Below are 22538 nucleotides of genomic sequence, written 5' to 3'. Positions count from 1 at the left end.
AAGACTGAATATGGTGAGCAGGTAGGTAGGTGGCAGGGTTAGTTTATTAAAGTGTTAGGAAAGGTTTGTTCACGAGTCTCCATATTATAAAAAGGTTAGAGATCCACGTACAGAGATTATTAAAATGTGGTGGGTATAAAAAAAAACTAGGCTAATGGATTGTTAGTCTTTATACTTAGAGGGTTAGAATATAAAACTGAGGACTTTTTGCTGGTTAGCCCACATCTGGAGTACTGTGTACAGTTCTGGGCACCACATCTTAGAAAGGATAAGATGGCCTTGGAAGAAGTGCAGTGCACACAGTTATCAGAATGTTACCAGGGATCCAAGGATTAAATTATGAGGAGCTTACATAAACGAGGCTTGTACTCCCTAGACTAAAGAAGGTTAAGGGGTGATTTTGATTGAGGGTTTTAGGATTTTGAAAGGTAGAAGACGACAAACATTTTCCACTTATGGTGGTGTCTAGGACAAGGGGACGTAACCTTATCCCAACCCGGCGAGGCCAGAATTTTAGCCCCAATATTTTTACATTTTGAAATGGATAGATTTTTGCTAGCCAAGTGTATTAAGGATATGAAACCAAGGTGGATAAATAAGAGTTAGGATATAGATCAGCCATGATCTCATTAAATGGTGGTACAGGCTCAAGGGGCTGAATGGCCTATATCTGTTCCCATGTTGATAATTTTTTTTTGAGAGAAAAGACGAAGACACATGCCTTTTAAAAACTTTGAGTATATATCCACACTGAAACCATTGCCACATTTTCCAAAACTAAAGGCAATAGTTTGGATGGCATTCTAGTCAGAACAAGAGTTCTGAACATGAAATATATTACATGTTACAAGAAACCTTTTGCCATAGTCCCGCTTAATAAGTTGCTCAATGTATCCTGGATGTCAGCACACAAACTCCATTAAATAAGAGCAGAAACACTGAAAATCATTGTATAATTTTGGAAATTAATGCCATTAGCTTACGCACTCGAGCATCATTTCTCGGACAGTTGTAGACACCTTCTCCCTGGAGTCGTCGTTCCAGATCAGCTCTGGATTTTCATGAGTCCCCTCGAATATATGCACAGATGCTTCCGGATTGTCCCTCATGGCATCCATGAAGACACCAGGTAGAAATTTGGTCAATGTGATTCTCACCTAAATTGGGAATGCCAGAGTTATTGAAACAGTTTACAAGCGCTTCATAATCAGAGCATTAAAATGCAACCAGTGAGGACAGACAATTGCACAGACCGTATTCCCAACAGGATTGTGAAATTCACTCTCGGCAGATATTTAGGAAAAAAAAGGCGGCATGTGGAATGCTTCAGATAGCAGTCATGCAAATACTAAATAGGAGTAATTTTATTTATAAAATTCAAGAAAGCTGGGTGAAGGATCCAGAAACAGTACAGGACAGCAAGGTTTGGAGAGAGACCACCCCATGTGAATTCCCTTTCTGGGAATCTGCTCCAACCCCTTCACCAAATGGGCAGAAATGGTGATATTCTCCTGCATAGGATTAACCAATCTCCTATCCAGGATTACCCTCCTCAGATCCAGACAGGCCGAGGGAAATAAAAACCCAACATGCTAAAAAAGGCAATCCTGGAGTAGTATCCATGCATTAATTAAAAGGAGACTTGCTCCCTCTCTGCAGAGTATGCTAATCCATACATCATGGACATCCCGCTTACCCTCCTTCGATACCCCACCCCCAATCCCAATTTGTACATAATCTTTCATCGTGTATTTATCTGGAATCATCCTTCAAACACCTCCAAACAACTGCTGCATTTGTCTCGAACAGTGACTTCCTTTGAAGTTACTTTGAACTTTGAAGAGAAGTTCTTTTCATTTATATACACGAGTTTCTTGGGGTGATTATCTCAATGCTTAGCCGCTTGATAAATTTACAGCCAACAACTTTCATATTTGAAAGCCATCTGTAAACAATTAGTGAGGCTTAGAAGTTAGGCAATGCATTTATTTTATCCACATTTTGTTGACCGTTCCTTTTAATTGTTTTTTCACCCCAAACTCTAAACCCCATGAGCTTATTAAATTAGCACCCCAACTTTATCCAAATTCACCCCAATTAAATCTCCGTTTCTCCACTGCACTAGAAGAGCCTCTGACATTTGAACGGTTCACCTGTGTTGCTCTTCACCTCACATCCTTGAACATTTGCCTTAATTTTCACCTTTTCACAAGGCTTTGTATAACCTTCACAGACTTAAATTGTTTGATGATCTTAAAACCTAAATCAGATTAGCTATTCCCTGCAATAAGTGTATTTGTAGTGAAACTGAAACGGTTGTATTTTGATGCCGCTTTGCTTGGATAACATTGCCTCAGAATAAAGTCTCTTTGTTCACACAGTCTGAATCCAATACAAATACGATGAATTTAAAATCAATTGGAAGAGTAAATAGTAAGCCAGCATTGGAGAAATGTTCCAGATCTATGAGAATGAGAGAACAGGTTGGCTGCTTTGGGTAAAATGCAGCAGGCTAACAATTGCTTTGATGACAAGGTCAAAAATAAAGATTTGATGTGTGCTGACAAAAGGTGGAAAGGTAGGAAACAGAACAGGAGGCCATTCAGCCCCTCGATCCTATTCTGTCATTCAATATCATGGCTGATCTGCGACCTTACGCCATATACCCATCTTTACCCCACAGCCCTTAATAGCTTTGGTTAACAAATCTATTAATCTCAGATTTAAAATCAATTGATCTAGCAACAAGTGTCATTTCGCAGGAGAGTTCTAAACATCTACCACCCTTTGTGTAGAAGTGTATCCTAATTTCACTCCTCAAAGGTCAGGCTCTAATTTTTATGATGCCCCGTAGTCCTAGACTCCCCAACCAGCAGTTTATCTTTATCTAACCTATCTGTTCCCCTTCATATTTTGAAAACTTTGCTCAAGTCACCCATTAACCTTCTAAATTCCAGGGAATTCAACCCTAGTTTGTGTAATCTCTGCTCTTAATTCAACCCTTCGGAGTCCACATTCTGGTAAATCTACGCTGCACGCCCTCCAAGGCCGATACATCAACAGTAGCAGAAAACTATAACTCCAAATTTAAAAAACCCCACAAATAAACCAAAACTTTGGGCTCAATTCCCCCCTCCCCCCTGCCCCACCCCAAGCAATTTGCACCCTTTTTTTGAGCAGGCTGCTTTTTCTGGCCTAACTTAAAAATCCCCAGTTTCTCCAATCAATTTGCACCAGCGTAACTCAGTTACTTTTTTTTTTAGGTACTTTTTTTTTCCTCAAAAGGGGGCGTAACCAGCCACCTACACCAATTCTGGCCATTTCGGGAACTTTGGCCAGCTAATAGTTACTCCATTTCTGCTTAGGCCTGCATATGTGGCCTTTCGAGAAAACCCTTGGAGAGTTAAAGAAATCGGCACAGGTAAGTAAATCTGAGGCCACTCGGCCTGGTCTAGGGGCGGGAAGCGGAGTGGACCAGCAATCACTCAGGGGCCACAGCATACCAGGACCAGCACTCACTCGGGGGCCACAGCGGAGCAGGAAGGCACCTCACTCGGGGGCCAGAGAGAGTCGCAGACAGCCGATCTGAAAGCTTGGTGCCCAGGGAGGGGAAGGGGGAGACTGCACTCCTTCTGGCACACACACACACAACTTGCTCTTCAAAAATGGGCAATTGTCAACTCGCAGCTCTACTGCGCATGCGCAGAAGGCCCAGCTGCTTTTTCCAGCACAGACCACAGCCTCCACCCCCTCCCCCCTCGAGGCGACTGGCCACGCTGCGCGGCTCCAGATTGCAGTACAAACATCGGGGAAAGTTCGGACATGTGTTTCTGGCACAGTTCTGGACCTAAATAAGCGGCGCAACGCTGGCAATACGCCAGAAAACAGGCTTGGGGATAATTGAGCCCAAAGTCTTTAAAGTTACACTGGCTCCACTTGCACTGAAAATGAACAAAAGTACTTTGACTTCTCTGAAAATAGGGGTCACTTAGTACTCAGAAAATTGCAAAAAGGAGACCTCACAACTTCTCCTTCGATTGATCAAGCTAATCCGCTGTTATGGATATTGAATGTAGAATCTCTTTCACCTCAAATATATAGACCCCTTTATTGGGCTAATGTTTTCTGCAACAATCCCAATTTAAAAATTTGGTATACCACCAAAAACTCTTCAATTAAAAATAATGACATTTGTGTTTTCATTTCATTTAAGAAACATTTGATCCAAATATTTTGCATATTTACAAAGTCAACTGAGCTCAGTGGCACACCTTTGGTCCAACGAGTTTGTCTGTAATCATTTTGGCAAAGAGCTCCGCAGTCTGGGCTCGAACCTGAGGATGAGTTGAATTACAAAACATGTCTAGTAGATATACAAGGGCACCTGTACAGAAACAGAACAAACAACTTCAAGTTTGCTGTTCAAAAATAAACCGTCTCAAACAAAATGCACATGAAAAAAATGAACTAGCACTTTCAGAACCATGTTACCTCTTCATCCAATAACTTTTTCTTAATAGACAAGATTAAAATGGAGGTCGAACCAATGACTCTAATGAGCAGTTGACATTCACACTCAGATGAAGACACAGACCGACCGAGGCAGCTATTAAATTATGCTGTAGATTTGGCACTCACAATGAGGGACTTTAGTGCTAATATCTGAAGTGTACAATTAAATGCAGAGTAAAGCTCCCTCTATTCTGCCTCAGGTTTAGAAGAGCACCCTCTACATTCACGAGACATTTTGGCATTTTCACTGTCAATCCAACCACACTCCTCTAAATATACGTCCTTAAATAAAACTTTACTGCAAAGTTCCAAAATAAAGATCAAGGAACAGAGCTAAATATGAGATAATGCATTATACCATTTTCTAAACAGTAGGCATTACAACTTAGCATCATGCCCTTGTAATCCTGACATTTACACTTTGTGCAGTATGTGCTGTACAGAAACGGTTAATTATGTCTGAAAAGTAATGCCATTGAAAATACCCATCTTTAATCTCAATTACTCTCAAAACCAACGCGGCCAGGACACTACAGTGGTAATTTAATATACTGTGGTTCCACAGTCAGTCATTTATTTTATTTAAAACCTCTGTCACTGTCAGCCATCTACAATTACCATTGCAAAATTCTTCAAAACATACGTATTTGCATCACATTACATACAAGCATTCATAGCTCGCTGCGGAAAATTGGTGAAATATATGTCAGTGATCACAAAAGGTTCAGAAATTAAAGCAGAGGTAGTCATTGACTCTGCTTATCTTCAAGTGTAATGAACTACTGGAATATACATTTACATATTGGAGTCTGATCTGGCCATCTCCAAGATACACAGATACAAATGAGTCAAAAAGACATATTGCTTTACCTTTTCCCATAGCTTCTTTTATGATCTTTGTATTGGATGTCAAAGCATAAAGGGTTTCAAGAACAAGTTGGCGACCTAAGAGACAGTAATAAAATATTTTCATTCAAATTTTAAAAATCATGATTTGAAAATCTGTATGGTGAAGAACACATTTTTAAAGCAGCAATTAAAGGTAGCATGTGTGTTTGGTCTCCGACTGCATCGCGAGTGGTGAATACAGTACACTGGATTGTGCGGTGTTCCATTTCCTGTGTTTTGTTGCGTTGTTTTTCCTACTCCTTCCCCTTGTTCAAATCCTTTTTAAAATGCTGTTCATCTGCAATATTTTCTAAGTCTGATCGAGTCTATACCCAGAATGTCTTGTCTGTTCACTCCAGAATCTCAGCCTGCAACAGTTTATTGCTTCTTCCCCACTCAAGTTAATGTTCCACTCTCTCTGGTTTTCACATCATTCTGTATCAGTGTTCTTATCTTTTCTTCATCCTGTAGTCTCTCCCCTATAATCGCTCCATATCGAGCCCAGTTGCTTCTCTGCAGATATTCTCAATTTTTAGGTCTTGCTTTCAAGACCCAGTGTGTTCAGCAAGATGGCAGCAAACATATACCAGGTTAGAGCTAGGAAGTGGGATTGAGTAGCGATAGGCTATCCAACATGTGCAGATGACATAAACTGGGGCTTGGGATTTAGGCAAGAGCATGGAGGAGGGAGGCCATGAGAGAATGGGCAGCTTGGGCTTAGGAAGGAATTGAGAAACAAAAGTTGGGAATCTACTGCATTCAACGGGGTCATGAGGAAAGAGGCAGCTAGAGTCTGGTTACATTTGAAGAGGACACAGCATGCAGCTGACGCAAGGAGGTGGTGGCAGGAAATGGCAAGACTGAGCAGGCAAGCATTCTGCCGAGGACCCGCATTGTAATGCCATGCAGGCTGCCTGAAGATTTTGCGAAATTGGCACCCTGGGCCAGGATAATAAAAAAAAAATTATATATAGATAGTAGATGCTCAGTTCAAGGATCAAAATTCCACTTCCATTATGGGGGCATCACCTGCAAACTACCTGAATATACTATTGTTCCACTTGTGATGCCCAGTTTGATTGCAACTTTTACTGATCGGATTTGCATTTGCATTTTAAGGGTGCTATGCACAGGGAGCCTGAGTACTCTGAACTCTGCTCCGAGTAAGCACAGCTACATCATGACAAAGGCACCTATAAATTTAGTATTAACTAACTCTGATGTTGCTCAAGGCAAGTCAGATTTGTGGTTTTATAAAAGTGTTATACTATGGAAGGCAGCGTGTATTATTCTGCTGCTACAATGTGCCACCCCCTTTCAGGCCACAGGGCATTATTGCTGTACACATGAGATCTCAATTCAGGGATTAGGCAGTTCTTGAGGTCAAAAGAAACCAAGAAATTACTGGCTTTTTTGTGGGAAGATAATTAAACGGAGTTTCAATTCAGACTTGGTTTTGGAGGTAAGGCCAAAGTTCAACTCAAGGCTGCAAGTCAGAACACAGGATGGCGATTTTGTTGTTAAAGTACGATTGTTGTGTTTTTTTCTCTACAAAGCTGTAGGTTATAGACATCCTGACGTATCAAGATCCTTTTTGTTCCTCGTCAGTTTCTCTACATTCCAAAATGGCATGGTTCAAAAAAGAACCGTGGGAAGAAATTTGCACACAAGTGGATCAACTGCAACAAGTGTGCCTAAAATAAATTTGTCTACAAACTTGGGGATGAAAGGTGTGTGCACAGAAGGAAGGGACAGAAGCATCGAAGGGGAAAGGAGAAATGTGATGTGACGTGATGAACATTGATACTCATGGCTCTTCTGATACTGTGGTTTATGTGGATAATTATAAAAGACTTGCATTTATATAGCCCCTTTCATGAACTCAGGACACTAATGTGCAGCCAAATTGCACACAGCAAGCTCCCACAAACAGCAATGTGATAATGACCAGATAATCTGTTTGTGATATTGATTGTGGAATAAATATTGGCCAAGACACCGGGGGAGAACTCCCCTGCTCCTCTTCAAAGTAGTACCATGGGATCTTTTATGTCCACCTGAGAGAGCAGACAGAGCCTTGGTTTAACGAGTCATCCAAAAGGCAGTGCTACTTTCCCTCAGCACTGCACTGGAGTGCGAGCCTAGACTTTTGTGCTGAAGTCTCCAGAGTGGGACTTGAACCTTCAACCTTCTGACTCGGAGGCAAGGGGCTACCCATTGAGCCATGGCCAAGACATAATGGAGGAGGTATTATTGTGGTGGGAGAGTTTGTTGGTGCTGGTTAGAATAAAGTGAGTGTTGGTTAAAAGTAAATTAATGTAAAATAGATTAAGCAATTGAAAATATTTAAAACATTTATATTTGTATACATTAACATTCATGGTGTATGTTACACAGAATTCTGCATTTTTGATAGTTTTGAACAAGGAGGAAGCAATAGGGAATATGAATGGGGAAGAAAGAAGTTGGATTGGATGGTTATAGAATTTGGGCAGTGGGGAGGTGTGAACATAGACTTCGAACAAAAGGACTGTTGCTGTGTGCTTAAGGTGGCATTTGCTGAAATAACTGGCAAGATTAGTGGTCGGTGGCTGATTTGCCAAAAGGTGGGCTGCAGTGCCAAGTCCTCCTATATTCCTTACAGCTGATGTCTGAAGTTGTCTTTGGCTGTGTGTCATTTCTCTCTAAATTCAAGTGGGGTGGAGAATGAATGGCTAGTGTTTCAAAGCAAGATTGTGTCGTGGGAGGTTAATAGAGAAGTGGTAATCGAGTGCGGTGGGCAAGTAGGTACAATATTGCAAGTGTATTGATGACTGCAGTCCTCGGTTGTACACGGGACATTGAGTAATGTGGAATGGGCAGTAAAACCAAAAATTAAATAGAAAGTCCAGGGTAGTAATGGAGGGGCCGGGCCAATCAGGATTAGGCCTATCAGAATAATTTAGAGGTACGGGAGTGGGGTGATTTATTCCACCATGCAGATGAGTAATAAGCACGTTATGCAGAATTATTTAAATATCAGTTTGGAAAATTTGCAGGAACATTAGTGCAGGCAGTAAAGCTGATTTATATAGAGACACAGCTGAGTACTGAGAGCCTGAGTACTGAGAGCCTGAATACTGAGGCAGCAATCAGATGCATACAAGCACCCTGGGGTGAATTTTATTCACCTAAAATAACGTCATAAGTTGCCAAAAAAAATGTATATTTTCATGTTTTTCTAGAGGCAAGGATTGAAGACAAACATTTGACTGCCCAATCCTCCTTTTTTCTGAAGCCACATATTTTTGGCTGCAATAAATTCAAAGGAAACAGAAAGCAAAAGATGCTGGAAATCTGAAATAAAAACAGAAAATGCAGGAAACATTCAGGAGGTCAGGCAGCATCTGTGGAGAGAGAGGATGAACAAGTAATGCTTCCGGGCTCACGAGCCTGTGTCAGAACCCCTTCTTACGACAGGGGCACAAGACCTGAAATGTTAACCCTATCCTCCGCTGTCCACAGATGCTGCTTGACTGTTGGAGAGTTTCTAGCATTTTGTGTTATTTACAATTCCAAGAGGACTGGTCAGCACCTGATGTGATCACAAACCAAGTGTTGGTAAGCTAATGGACTAATCAAATCCAAGCCCAATGCTGTCCTCAACCAACACGTGTGCACTTTCCAGCAGGAGGGTCTGTGTCATAATAAAAACACAATGTTGGAAATACTCTGTGGAGAGAGAAACAGTTATCGTTTCTGGTTGATGACCTTGTGTCACAACTGGAAAGTTAGAGATAGCAGGTTTTAAGCAAGTACAGAGGCAGGGAAAGGTACGAGGGAGAGGAAAGAACAAAAAGGTCTGAGATAGGCAGGAGTGTGTGAATGACAAAAAGGGATAATGGTGCAAGGTAAAAAGGGCCGGTAATGGGTCAAGTAAAGAAATAAAAGATGGGTTCAGAAGAGGTGTAAATGGAAATAACAGAACCATCTACAGTTGATGTCTGAAAAAAAATGGGGGCAGAGGTCATGATCAGAAATTGTTGAACTCGATGTCAAGTCCGAAAGGCTGTAAAGTGCAAATCGAAAGATGAGGTGCTTCTCCTCGAGCTCATGTTGAACCTCATTGGAACAGTTTAAGAGGCCCAGGACAGAGCAGTTCGAGAAAGAGTGGAGCAGAGAATTAAAGTGACAGGCGACCTGAAGTTCAGGGTCATGCTTACAGACTCTCCACAGATACTGTCTGACCTACTGGCCAGTTGACTTTTCACCTCCCACATGTAGTAACACTTTCTCCTGCCCCAACTGAGATCAGCCAACTCAACACAGACTGAACCTGGATCTTATCTGGTCTAGGTGGCTTCATTTATAAAGTGCACTCATCAATTGTGTTATCAGATGAACTTACTTGTTTAAATATATACTGCTCTTAGCTACAAAAAACATTCATACAATTTACTTGCTAAGCAAAGGCTATGCACACAATCCCAAAATGAATGAAATTTCAAAGTTCATTTCTGACAGTTATTGAAGGGGTACTTACTGGATGGCAATGAATGCAGTAGAACTAGGAGGTTAGAAAGGACCAGTGATTCAGCAATGTTATTTACACATTCTTGGTTAGCCGTCACTATGTTCACTACCTGTGGCATAATAGTAAAATATTCAAATACATTTCTCGTGATTCCATGCAGACATTCAGGAAATGTAAAATTCATATTTCTAGTCACTGCCAGTTTATAAAACTAATCCTAAAAGTTATTATAATGTTAGGAGTTATCAGTGTTCTTTACAGAATTGTAAATTGAATAATCTTGTTTAAATATACAGGGTGAAGTCTTCAAATAGAGCTATTATATCAGGCCCGTCAATTCAAGTTCATTCACAAGTAACCTGTCCAAATGACACCATGTGCCTTTCTGCATTGATCCCCTATTTTTCTAGCTGGAGAGCCATTATCCAAACTGAAGACCAATTTTTCTAAAATCAAGTCTTCGAGATCAGACCTGCTGCTTAACAGACATACAGGACATCAGATTTTCCTTTCACGGGGAAGTTATTTTTGAGCAACCAAGCAGGAATCACTTTGCAAGGCTTTATAAAAGCACCAAGGCTTAAAAGCAATTTTTGCCATTACTGAATCTACCACGTCTGGTATAGTATATATAAGCTTCAGCTAGATTAAAGCATTGATCAGAACAAAATACAGCCTTCTTCCACATTGCTGCATTGTCACACCACCACTGCTGCCCCAACACTGATGAAAACAATAATGGAAGGAGGGGAAGGTACAATAGCCTCCAATGGTTTACAGACAAATGGGAGCCTCACATCAGATAGTGAGATGAAGGAGACCTACAAGGCACCATCACTGTTTATTTCAGTGCCTTCCTCCAGATTCAGAGCTATCATTTTATCTGAAAGCCCAAGTACCAGAAAAGCTCATTCTATTAATGTTGCCAGAGACTATTAAGGTTACACATCAAAAAGTTGAATTCTACAAATGCATATTAGCCAGGGCTATTTCCTCAAAGTCCGAGTTACAGTCAGCACTAAAATGAAATGCTCATAAAGCACCATGGGATGTTTTTGTACATTCAAGGCACTATATAAATGCAAGGCTTAAAGCAGCCCAGTTACAAACAACTCCGGACATAGCCTTGCTATAGCTAGATTGCTTCAGGCTCAAAGGCTGAATTGCTGTCACCAAAGCTATTCGCAAATGGCAGTGATGGGATGGAGGTTCTGGGCTGCTATTGAACGCCTCATGACCAGTTTAGAGCAACATTGGAAGGTGGCTTGGGGTCACACTGCTCGATTTTTTCATGGTGCAGGTTGTATGTAGCCTCGGAGGACCAAAAGAAGAATAAAACTGGGAAGGTAACTTACAGCACCAACAAATCCAGAACTTACCTCCAATGCAAGTTGTTGAACCTGGCCGGCTCCGTGCACTCGCAAGAGAGAAAAGATCAGTTTAAAATGCCCAATGCATTCTGTCTCAGCACCTGCAACAAAATGCAAAATGAAGACCAGCAGATGTAAACTGGACCCAATATAAAAATATGGAACAGATCATGCAGAATTTGACATGGTTGAATCCAAGAACAGAATTGTTTTCTCTGCAGTTTGCCTAACTATTACTATTCAACCTCTACATACAAATGAATGCTCGATCAAAATGGGAAACCATCTCGGCAAAACTCTTCTGGCAGACGGAGGGCATCCCTATCCTATGTCCACAGGAGCTTTGTTTTAAAGCAGTTGAGAGCGAGATAAGGGGGGAAAAAAGCAGACTCCAATATGCACTAAGTTAAAAAATGTTGTAATGTGAACGTCAAACTGCAAACAATGAGGAAGGTTTATACCCATGGTCAAACAAACATGCTCTTTCATTCATTCATTATAAATTGAAGCTCTCTAACTTGTAAATTCAATGAAGTTTACCATTTGAGTTAGAGATAAAAGTGTACATGAAGTAAGTTTGTTTTCAAGTAGGCAAAACCTGCTGTACAAAAATGGACTTGTATTTCATGAACATAATACAATTAGGATTTTTGAGTGAAATTTCTCCAAGAGTGAGTGATAGAGTGCATCAAACTCACCCGACTGCACCCCAAGTCAGTAATAGTCAGAATGCTGACTTGCAAACTGCATGTTCCAAATACCAATGCATTTTTCTATTGAAGGGTTTCAAAATGGAAGCCACAAGGGGCCAGCAAAGTACTCTCCACAACAGCCAGATTAGGCTGGTTCTCTTAAGAATCAGTGAAAGGAAGGCTCTAAGGAGCATATGAACTGATCATAGAGCCAGTGTGGATTGTTAAAGGGCCAGTCAAATCTAACGAATCCAGTTAAAGTTTTTGAGGTTACTATCAATTGCATCACATCCATTATTTTTGAAATGCAGACGCTCATATTCGGGCACACAAGAAGATGCCACAAGTAAAAGCTAGCTCATCTGTTTTTGATGGTATTGGTTGCAGGAGGAATGTTGGCCACAACACAAAAATTCACTGCTCTTCTTCGAAGAGTATCATGGGGTGTTTTACAACCACCTGAACAGGCAAATGGACCCTCCGTTTGACATCTCATTCAAAGGACTGCACCCCCAACAATGCAGCATTCCCAGAGTGCTGAGCTGGAGTGTCAGCTTACATTAGAACATACGAACACAAGAATTAGGAACAGGAGTAGGCCATCTAGCCCCTTGAGCCTGCTCTGCCATTCAACAAGATCATGGCTGATCTGGCCGTGGACTCAGCTCCACTTACCCGCCTGCTCCCCATAACCCTTAATTCCCTTATTGGTTAAAAATCTATCTATCTGTGACTTGAATACATTCAATGAGCTAGCCTCAACTGCTTCCTTGGGCAGAGAATTCCACAGATTCACAACCCTCTGGGAGAAGAAATTCCTTCTCAACTCGGTTTTAAATTGGCTCCCCCGTATTTTGAGGCTGTGCCCCCTAGTTCTAGTCTCCCCGACCAGTGGAAACAACCTCTCTGCCTCTATCTTGTCTATCCCTTTCATTATTTTAACTGTTTCTATAAGATCACGCCTCATCCTTCTGAACTCCGAGTAAAGACCCAGTCTACTCAATCAATCATCATAAGGTAACCCCCTCATCTCCGGAATCAGCCTCGTGAATAGTCTCTGTACCCCCTCCAAAGCTAGTCTATCCTTCCTTAAGTAAGGTGACCAAAACTGCACGCAGTACTCCAGGTGCGGCCTCACCAATATCCTCTACAGTTGCAGAAGGACCTCCCTGCTTTTGTACTCCATCCCTCTCGCAATGAAGGCCAACATTCCATTCGCCTTCCTGATTACCTGCTGCACCTGCAAACTAACTTTTTGGGATTCATGCACAAGGACCCCCAGGTCCCTCTGCACCGCAGCATGTTGTAATTTCTCCCCATTCAAATAATATTCCCCTTTACTGTTTTTTTTCCCCCCAAGGTGGATGACCTCACACTTTCCGACATTGTATTCCATCTGCCAAACCTTAGCCCATTCGCTTAACCTATCTAAATCTCTTTGCAGCCTCTGTATCCTCGACACAACCCGCTTTCTCACTAATCTTTGTGTCATCTGCAAATTGTGTTACACTACACTCTGTCCCCTCTTCCAGGTCATCTATGTATATTGTAAACAGTTGTGGTCCCAGCACCGATCCCTGTGGCACACCACTAACCACCGATTTCCAACCTGAAAAGGACCCATTTATCCCGACTCTCTGCTTTGTTCGCCAGCCAATTCTCTATCCATGCTAATACATTTCCTCTGACTCCACATACCCTTATCTTCTGCAGTAACCTTTTGTGTGGCACCTTATCGAATGCCTTTTGGAAATCTAAATACACCATATCAATAGGTACACCTCTATCCACCATGCTCGTTATATCCTCAAAGAATTCCAGTAAATTAGTTAAACATGATTTCCCCTTCATGAATCCATGCTGCGTCTGCTTGATTGCACTATTCCTATCTAGATGTCCCGCTATTTCTTCCTTAATGATAGCTTCAAGCATTTTCCCCACTACAGATGTTAAACTAACCGGCCTATAGTTACCTGCCTTTTGTCTGCCCCTTTTTTTTTTAAAAAACAGATGCGTTACATTAGCTGCTTTCCAATCCGCTGGTACCTCCCCAGAGTCCAGAGAATTTTGGTAGATTATAACGAATGCATCTGCTATAACTTCCGCCATCTCTTAATACCCTGGGATGCATTTCATCAGGACCAGGGGACTTGTCTACCTTGAGTCCCATTAGCCTGTCCAGCACTACCCCCCTAGTGATAGTGATTGTCTCAAGGTCCTCCCTTCCCACATTCCTGTGACCAGCAATTTTTGGCATGATTTTTGTGTCTTCCACTGTGAAGACCAAAGCAAAATAATTGTTTAAGGTCTCAGCCATTTCCACATTTCCCATTATTAAATCCCCCTTCTCATCTTCTAAGGGACCAACATTTACTGGAGTCATTCTTTTCCGTTTTATATATCTGTAAAAGGTTTTACAATCCATTTTTATGTTTTGCGCAAGTTTACCTTCGTAATCTATCTTTCCTTTCTTTATTGCTTTCTTAGTCATTCTTTGCTGTCGTTTAAAATTTTTCCAATCTTCTTGTTTCCCACTAATCTTGGCCACCTTATACGCATTGGTTTTTAATTTGATACTTTCCTTTATTTCCTTGGTTATCCACGACTGGTTATCCCTTCTCTTACCGCCCTTCTTTTTCACTGGAATATATTTTTGTTGAGCACTATGAAAGAGCTCCTTAAAAGTCCTCCACTGTTCCTCAATTGTGCCACCGTTTAGTCTGTTTCCAGTCTACTTTAGCCAACTCTGCCCTCATCCCACTGTAGTCCCCTTTGTTTAAGCATAGTACGCTTAGGTGCTCAGGCTGCACTAACCTGGATTATTTTTGATGACATTACGCAGCGCTTCTAAAGCCATTTCAGCTCGCCTTAACCTTTCTTCATGTTGATCAGATTCCACTTTCCCAGTCTGGGTGATGGCCATCAGAGTGTGCAGATATTGTGCTTGTGATCCTACGTAATCAAGCAGGCTAGCTGCAAAAGCCTTTGGAAGCTAGAATAGAAAAATCAAGTTGAAGCTATGGTACTGGTCTTGAAGGAAAAATTAATGCAAATCCTAACTATCTCTTAAGGGAATAAAGCTATAAGGAAATAAAGGGAATAATGAAGAACATCTTGGTGCCCAGGAACGATTAATCCCCAAACCATTTCAGAATTTTAAATGCCTCTAATTGACCCCTCAACTCTGCATAGATCCACAGCTGGAATGAGGTGAACATGAAGAAAAGTGCTCAACTCACATCTACCAGCAGAAGCATCTACCCAACAAGTTCCAGCATTGGAGGCAGTGCGGAGAAAAGTCACAAGGATGACCCCAAATGTCAGTTATGAGGACACAATAAAAAAAAATTCTCAGCCTTTAAAGGAGTCGTGAGATAATCTAATAGAAGTATACAAGTTAGTTAACTGTGAATAAAAAGCAAATTACATAAATAGAACACAGATTGAAGGCAAATTAGAGACTGGTATTTTCATACAAAGTGATCAATACGTGAAATGGACTGAGTCGCAGATGAAAAGCCTGCAATCATTTAAGTAGTAATTGAATGATTCTCTAGATGCAGGTATCCAGATGGACAAGAGGCCTTGTTCATCCATAATTATTTGTCTACAAAATCATGAAGAGTCCCAAATGGAATGCAAGGGCAGCACAGCTAGTACAGGTTAGCCCTCTGCACTCCCACAGACAGCTGGCACTGCTACCAGCAGCAGAGAGCTTAGGTCAGCACACCACTTCCAGAGAGCTGGCAAAAGATAGTCGGCCCATTCCCACTCCAAAAGCTGCTGGATTTATTCTTCACCCACTGATTAGCTGTCTGCAAGTGGGTTTCTAATGAGGCAAGTGCTTTTCCTGAGTCTTGCATGCAGGCCTGTTCTGGGAGCAGAATGTAGGATTTGTCAGGGCTTGGGTAGTCCATCTTAGATTAGAGCCTCTGACAGCCAACTCCGATCTTTTATAAAAAGAAAAAAAGCTCCTACAAGGCTGCTAATTTTCAGTTTTACTGCCCCTCAGACCGCACACCCACCAAAGGCCAAGCAGAAAAATCAATCTGCCACCTCTTTCCCCAAGTATAAACAGTAGCTATTTATTCCCACCAAGCCCTGGGCACTGTGGCTATTAATGCTAGTATCTAAAGCTCATCTGAGCTTGTTCAAGGTCCCACTGCTCCTCTCTCTAGTGGGTCCAGGTGCTGCTGATTGGTATGGGTGGGGACAGACACAAAAAAACGGAAAGAAAGACTCGCATTTCTATAGCGCCTTTCACGACCACCGGACATCTCAAAGCACTTTACAGGCAATGAAGTACTTTGAGTGTAGTCACTGTTGTAATGTAGGAAATGCGGCAGCCAATTTGTGCACAGCAAGCTCCCACAAACAGCAGTGAGATATTTGACCAGATAATCTGATTTTTTATGATGTTGAATGAGGGATAAATATTGGCCAGGATAACTCGCCTGCTCTTCTTCGAAATAGTGCCATGGGATCTTTGACGTCCATCTGAGAGCGCAGACAGGGGCCTCAGTTTCATGTCTCATTTGAAAGACGGTCTCAGCACTGCACTGGAGGGTCAGCCTAGATTTATTTTGTGCTCAAGTTCCTGGAGTGGGACTTGAACCCATAACCATGAGAGGCGACTGTGCTACCCACTGAGCCAAAGCTAACAGAGAAAAGTTAAAAACAAGAGTAAAAGGCACAGAAGTGAAGGCAGAGAGGTAGCAAGAGCAGAGAAGGCAGAGCGAGAGAAAGGGAACAGTTAAAGCCAAGCGCGAGCAAGCGAAAGAGCTACAGCAAAAAGAGTGAAAAGAGCTTAATTGGAGGGCTTCCAAGAAATACAAACTTATATTGGTAGTTAAAACATGGTCACACAGATGGGTACAGAACCGGGAGACCATTCAGCCAATGTGACTCTCAGAAACCTGCAGTTCCTCCTCCACGGCTTCTAACTCCCTTTTGAACGAATCCAGAGTTTTGTCGACGTTTTCCTAACCAGAGACCATTTCAGGAATTGACCATTCTGTGAAGTGTTTCTCCAACATCAGCCTTGAATTTGCCTTTGACCAGTTGGTACCTTGTTCTACAGACATGGTTTACAAGATTTTCTTTCGATCCCACTTAATACCTGAAAAACAGCTCGATGGCGGTTCCCCCTCTTATTTGCCTCATTTAAATGTTGAGCAGCCCAGTTTGAATGGAATTGAATTGCAGAAGACCCCAACTACCCTACTGGAGTGTGAATTTTCTCTTGCCATTCTCCAGAAAAGCCTGGCATCTTAAAAATAGCCTCCGATTCCTGGTGGGGGTACAGTTCCACAAAAGTTAACAAAATGTCAGGTCGATAATACAGTAGAGAATCAAGCTGAATATAGTGCAGAGGAAAAGTGAAAAGGGAAGCAAGAGGGGAAGAGAGAATGTAGGAGAAAAGATTACTAGGCAACATAAAAGGGAACACTAAAGTATTTTATAAACATATAAAGAGTAAAAAGTTAGCCATAGGAAAGGTGGGGCTAATTAGGGACCAAGATGATCTTCTGGAGGCAGAGGTATTAAATGAGCTTTCACTAAATCTGTCTTCACTAAAGAGGATGCTGCCAATGTGTAAAGGAGGGGGTTATAGAAATTGGATGGAAAAAGAGGGACTAACACAGTTGGCAGTGCTCAATGTCAGAAGGTCGCCCAGTCCAGATGGGATACATCTTTGGTTAAGGAGGGAAGAACCCACCGATGTTCACTTGGGCATTGTCGTAAATTTTACACCGTACAGAAATAACGATTTTTATAAATAATTCATCCACATTTTTCTATCTGCACATTATTTGCACAAGACAGTTTTGAAACACAACTAAAATAGCCATCACATTTCTAGAGACCGAACTCAATGTTGTTGTGACCTTACCTCTAATGGGAACGCTGGTTGTTCATTGTAGACTCTGACAAAAACTTCGCCAACAATGAGCTCTTTCGCATGTTCGGTGAAAAGAAACTCGGCACCATAATTTTTATCGCAATCCCCCTTGAAAAAAGGTAAAGTATTGAAATTACTTAAAATACTAACGCAATTACACTTGCACGAGAGTTAAACGAATCTCAGTAAAGGTAGAGTTTTGTGTTATTAGGCAGAACTGTATTTATCAGTATCAGGTATTCCTAAACATGACACATACTAGAATAGATACATGTTACACATGCAGTTTACAAAGCAACAAACATGCTTTAAATCTGATGTGTGGATCTAGTTAGTTTGAACTTCATTGCAGCAGAGAGACTGTTCCAGTAGATGACGACTTTGGCATTTAATAAAATGGTCGCAGAATCAGAGTCCTTCAATGTGGATCAATTTCTTTAGATGAACATTAATTTGTTATCGGAACCAGAAAAAAGATGCCTCAGCAGATTTGTGCCTGTGTTTGTTTTATAAAAACATAAATGCTCTTTCAAACAGTTGCTGTTTTAAAAATAACTACCTCAGCACCGCCTCTCGACTGCTTCACTGCCTCGGATTATAAGAACATAAGAAATAGTAGGAGTAGGCCATACGGCCCCTCGAGCCTGCTCCGCCAATCAATGAGATCATGGCTGATCTGATCATGGACTCAGCTCCACTTCCCTGCCCGCTCCCCATAACCCCTTATCGTTTAAGAAACTGTCTATTTCTGTCTTAAATGTATTCAATGTCTCAGCTTCCACAGCTCTCTGAGGCAGCGAATTCCACAGATTTACAACCCTGAGAAGAAGTTTCTCATTTCAGTTTTAAATGGTCGGCCCCTTATTCTAAGATCATGCCCTCTAGTTCGAGTCTCCCCCATCAGTGGAAATATCCTCTCTGCATCCACCTTGTCAAGCCCCCTCATAATCTTATACGTTTCGATAAAATCACCTCTCATTCTTCTTTAGTCATGCTGCTGGTCTAACATCCAGTATTGGAGGAGCAGAAATGCCCTTCAATTAAGTATTTAGGAGACTGACTGTAGCCATGGCCAAAAACTCCATTTACTAGCCATTGACTCCATCAATTTCCACTGTGAGGCGCTACCAGACCGTTGATAGCCGTGGCATCCTAGTTGACCAACCAGAGTTTCCGACCCAGATATCCTCTCCATCATCAAGACAGCCTACTTGCACCTCCGTAAAATTGCCCGTCTCCATCTCAGCTCATCTGTTGCCTAAATCCTTATCTTTGCCTTTGTTACTTCCAGACTTGACTATTCCAATGCTCTCTGACCAGCCTCCCACCTTCTATAAACTTGAACTCACCCAAAACTCTGCTGTCCTCACTTGAACTTGCACCAAGTACCATTCACCCATCAAGCCTGTGCTTGCTGACCGACATTGGATCCCAGTTAAGCAATGCTTCGATTAAAGCAGTGTGTTTTCAAATCTCTCCATGGCCTCACCGCTCCCCATCTTCAACCTCCACCGGCCTCACCACTCCCCACCTTGAACTTCCTCCAGCCATATAACTCTCCGTGATCTCTGCTCTCCTCTACTTCTGGCCTATTGTGCATCTCCGATTTTCATCACTCTGACATTGGTGGCCATGCCTTCAGCTGCCTGGGCCCCAAGCTTGAATTCCTTCCCTAAACCTCTTTGCTGCTCCACCCTCTAAGACGTTCCTTAAAACCTATCCCTTTGATCAAACTTTTGATCCTGTCCCAAAATCTTGTGGCTTGGTGTCAAATTCTCTTTGACAATGCTCCTGCAAACCACCTTGGGACATTCTACCACATTAAAGGTTCTATACAAAAGCAAGCAGTTGTTTTTCAGAGCTGCTTGCTGGCCTTCTTTGCAAGTCATTTCAAAAAGGTGGCACCAAGTCTCTTGACCGGTTATACATAAAAGATGATGTATGCTATCCGATTGTCACTGCTGAGTTGACCAAGGGGAATTTAGTCATACTACTAATACTAGCCAATATAAAACAATGTTTTGTGTAAAGTTAATTTCCCACTGAAAGGACAATTGGCATTTCTGATTGTATTATATTGCAAGCACTGTGGGATATATTACTACATTTAAGGTGCTATATAAATGCTAATTGTTGCTGCTGTTTGAACTATACTTCATGCAAGTTAAAAGCTTACCCTTTTGATCATACTTTCCTGCTGTCCTTCAAGGAACTCCAGCAGCTCAGCCCGAGTTCCATTGCTCCACATCAGATATGGATTCTCAGTGTTACTGTTGAGCATCTTGAGAATCTAAAGCAAAGTACATTGTTGTATATATGAACACAATCGGACATTTCAATCTATGCACAAATGAAGTCTAATACAAGGATTGACTTTTGTACAATATAGTTGTATCAAAGATCAGTGGAGTAGTATTTCCTCCACTGCAGGTAATCCTTGGTTAGGTCCACACTACTGCTTGTATTCATTTGTTTAAAATCCACTGTACACAGCATCAAGAAACACTAACACATGGAGAATTAAAACCACAAACTCTAATCAAGAATTCTCAATCAATATTAATTTCACTTATCCATAATCCCCAGAATCTCTCATCTTGTGATTTGGTACTTTAGACTTACCAGAGCAAACCCATCAGAAGCAGAAAAGCCAATTACAAGTAAACAGCACTGCAAACTTCCAGACCACTTTCCTGAAGCAACTACCAGTCAAGGGATCAGTTGGAGAAACAGTTTGTGTCCTTAAATAAGCAAGGCAAGAAATAAATGCTACTGATCAGATGAGAACAAAATCAGGCTCATCCAAGCAAACCACTTGATGCTCTCCACAGTTGATTAGCATGCGACACAGTTAGCATAAAACTTAGTACTGTGGAACTGCATCACAGAATCAATACAGCACAGGAGGCCATTCTGCCCAGCTTGCCTGTACCCGCTCTGAATGAGCTGTCCAATTAGTCCCAGTATCCTGCTCTTTTCTACATGGTCCTGCAAATTTTTTGGGGGATAATAATTGGATCTAATTGGATAGCTCTTTCAAAGAGTTAGCACAGGCACACAGCCATATGGCCTCTTTCAGTCCTGTATGATTCTATGATTTGGGGTTTTCTTCATCAAAAGTATCCTAACAGGGTGATGGGTGAACAAGTCCTGTTCACCCATCACCCTGCTGCTCGCTGACCTACATCGGCTTTGCCAGTCAGTCAACGCTGCGATTTAAAAATTCTTAGTTTTCAAATCCCTCCACGGCCTCATCCTTCATCTCTAACCTCCTCCAGCCCTACAACCCTCCAAGATCTCTGCACCCCTCCAATTCTAGCCTCTTGAGCATTGGGCAAGAAATACTGGCCTTGCCAGCGACGCCCATGTACCATGAACGAATAAAAAAGAAAATTCCTAATTTTCACTGCCCCACAATTGCCGGCCACGCTTTCAGCTGTCTAGGCCCCAAGCCCTGGAATAACCACCCTAAACCTCTCAACCTTTCTCCTCCTTTAAGACACTACTTAAAACCTACCTTTTTGACCAGACTTTTGGTCAGCTGTCCTATTATCTCACGTGGCTGAGTGCCAAACTTTGTTTGATAATGCTCCTGTGAAGTCCATTGAGACTTTTACTACATTAAAGGTGTTATATAAATGCAAGTTGTTATGGAAGTTTAACTTCATTTCAGAGGCATAGAGGCAGCAATATATAAAAGGATGACAAAAATATCTCCATGACAACCAAGTAATCAATGTCCTAGCTCCAATTATTCAAATTCTGGGAATAAGTAAATACCTACAGGAGACTCACATCAGCCAATATTTCATCACAGCAAGGGGTTTTCTGAGCTTTAGATCAAAGCAAATTGTTGGGCCAAATTAAAGTGGGAAGTTGAACTAACTGCGGACTGCTCAATGCTAAGAACACACAAAGTGGAAAACCACCATTTCCTGCACTGGAATCTCACCACAAGCATGACCTCACAGATTATTAAGTGAAGCAGCAATTTAAACACCACGCTGCTGTATTACAGCCACCAAAATCATTTCTACAGCTACCATTACACCGTACACAACTATACACTTATAACAGGAGCCAAGTTCATGGCACCATGGGTGGCGCTGCTGCACAGGAGTGCAGGAAAAAAAGAACGAGTGGGAGAGCTATAGTGATAGGGGATTCTATTGCAAGGGGGATAGATAGGCGTTTCTGCAGTCACAACCGAGACTCCAGGATGGTATGTTGCCTCCCTGGTGCAAGGGTCAAGGATGTCTGAGCGGCTGCAGGGCATTCTGAAGAGGGAGGGTGAACAGCCAGTTGTCGTGGCACATATAGGTACCAACGATATAGGTAAAAAGCAGGATGAGGTCCTACAAGCTGAATTTAAGGAGCTAGGAGTTAAATTAAAAAGTAGGACCTCAAAGGTAGTAATCTCAGGATTGCTACCAGTGCCACGTGCTAGTCAGAGTAGGAATCGCAGGATAGCTCAGATGAATACGTGGCTTGAGGAGTGGTGCAACAGGGAGGGATTCAAATTCCTGGGACATTGGAACCAATTCTGGGGGAGGTGGGACTAGTACAAACAGGACGGTCTGCACCTGGGCAGGACCGGAACCAATGCCCTAGGGGGATTGTTTGCTAGTGCTGTTGGGGAGGGGTTAAACTAATATGGCAGG

General features: G+C 41.9%; 1 protein-coding gene across 1 annotated transcript in view; it reads right to left on the bottom strand.

Annotated features, from left to right (window-relative positions):
• Positions 1-22538, bottom strand: part of LOC139264238 (dnaJ homolog subfamily C member 13) — a 186094-nt gene that overhangs the window by 26791 nt on the left and 136765 nt on the right. The window contains exons 43-50 of the mRNA XM_070880388.1: positions 20054-20167; positions 17869-17985; positions 14790-14967; positions 11293-11384; positions 9923-10022; positions 5383-5457; positions 4272-4384; positions 988-1157 (exon numbers count right to left, since the gene is read on the bottom strand). Coding sequence (XP_070736489.1) covers positions 988-1157; positions 4272-4384; positions 5383-5457; positions 9923-10022; positions 11293-11384; positions 14790-14967; positions 17869-17985; positions 20054-20167 — 959 coding nt within the window. The remainder of the gene's footprint in view (positions 1-987; positions 1158-4271; positions 4385-5382; positions 5458-9922; positions 10023-11292; positions 11385-14789; positions 14968-17868; positions 17986-20053; positions 20168-22538) is intronic.

This window comes from Pristiophorus japonicus, chromosome 5, assembly GCF_044704955.1.
Source record: "Pristiophorus japonicus isolate sPriJap1 chromosome 5, sPriJap1.hap1, whole genome shotgun sequence".
Lineage (NCBI taxonomy): Eukaryota > Metazoa > Chordata > Chondrichthyes > Pristiophoridae > Pristiophorus > Pristiophorus japonicus.
Note: the sequence above shows the minus strand (reverse complement) of the source record. Positions and strands in the feature narration are given on the sequence as shown.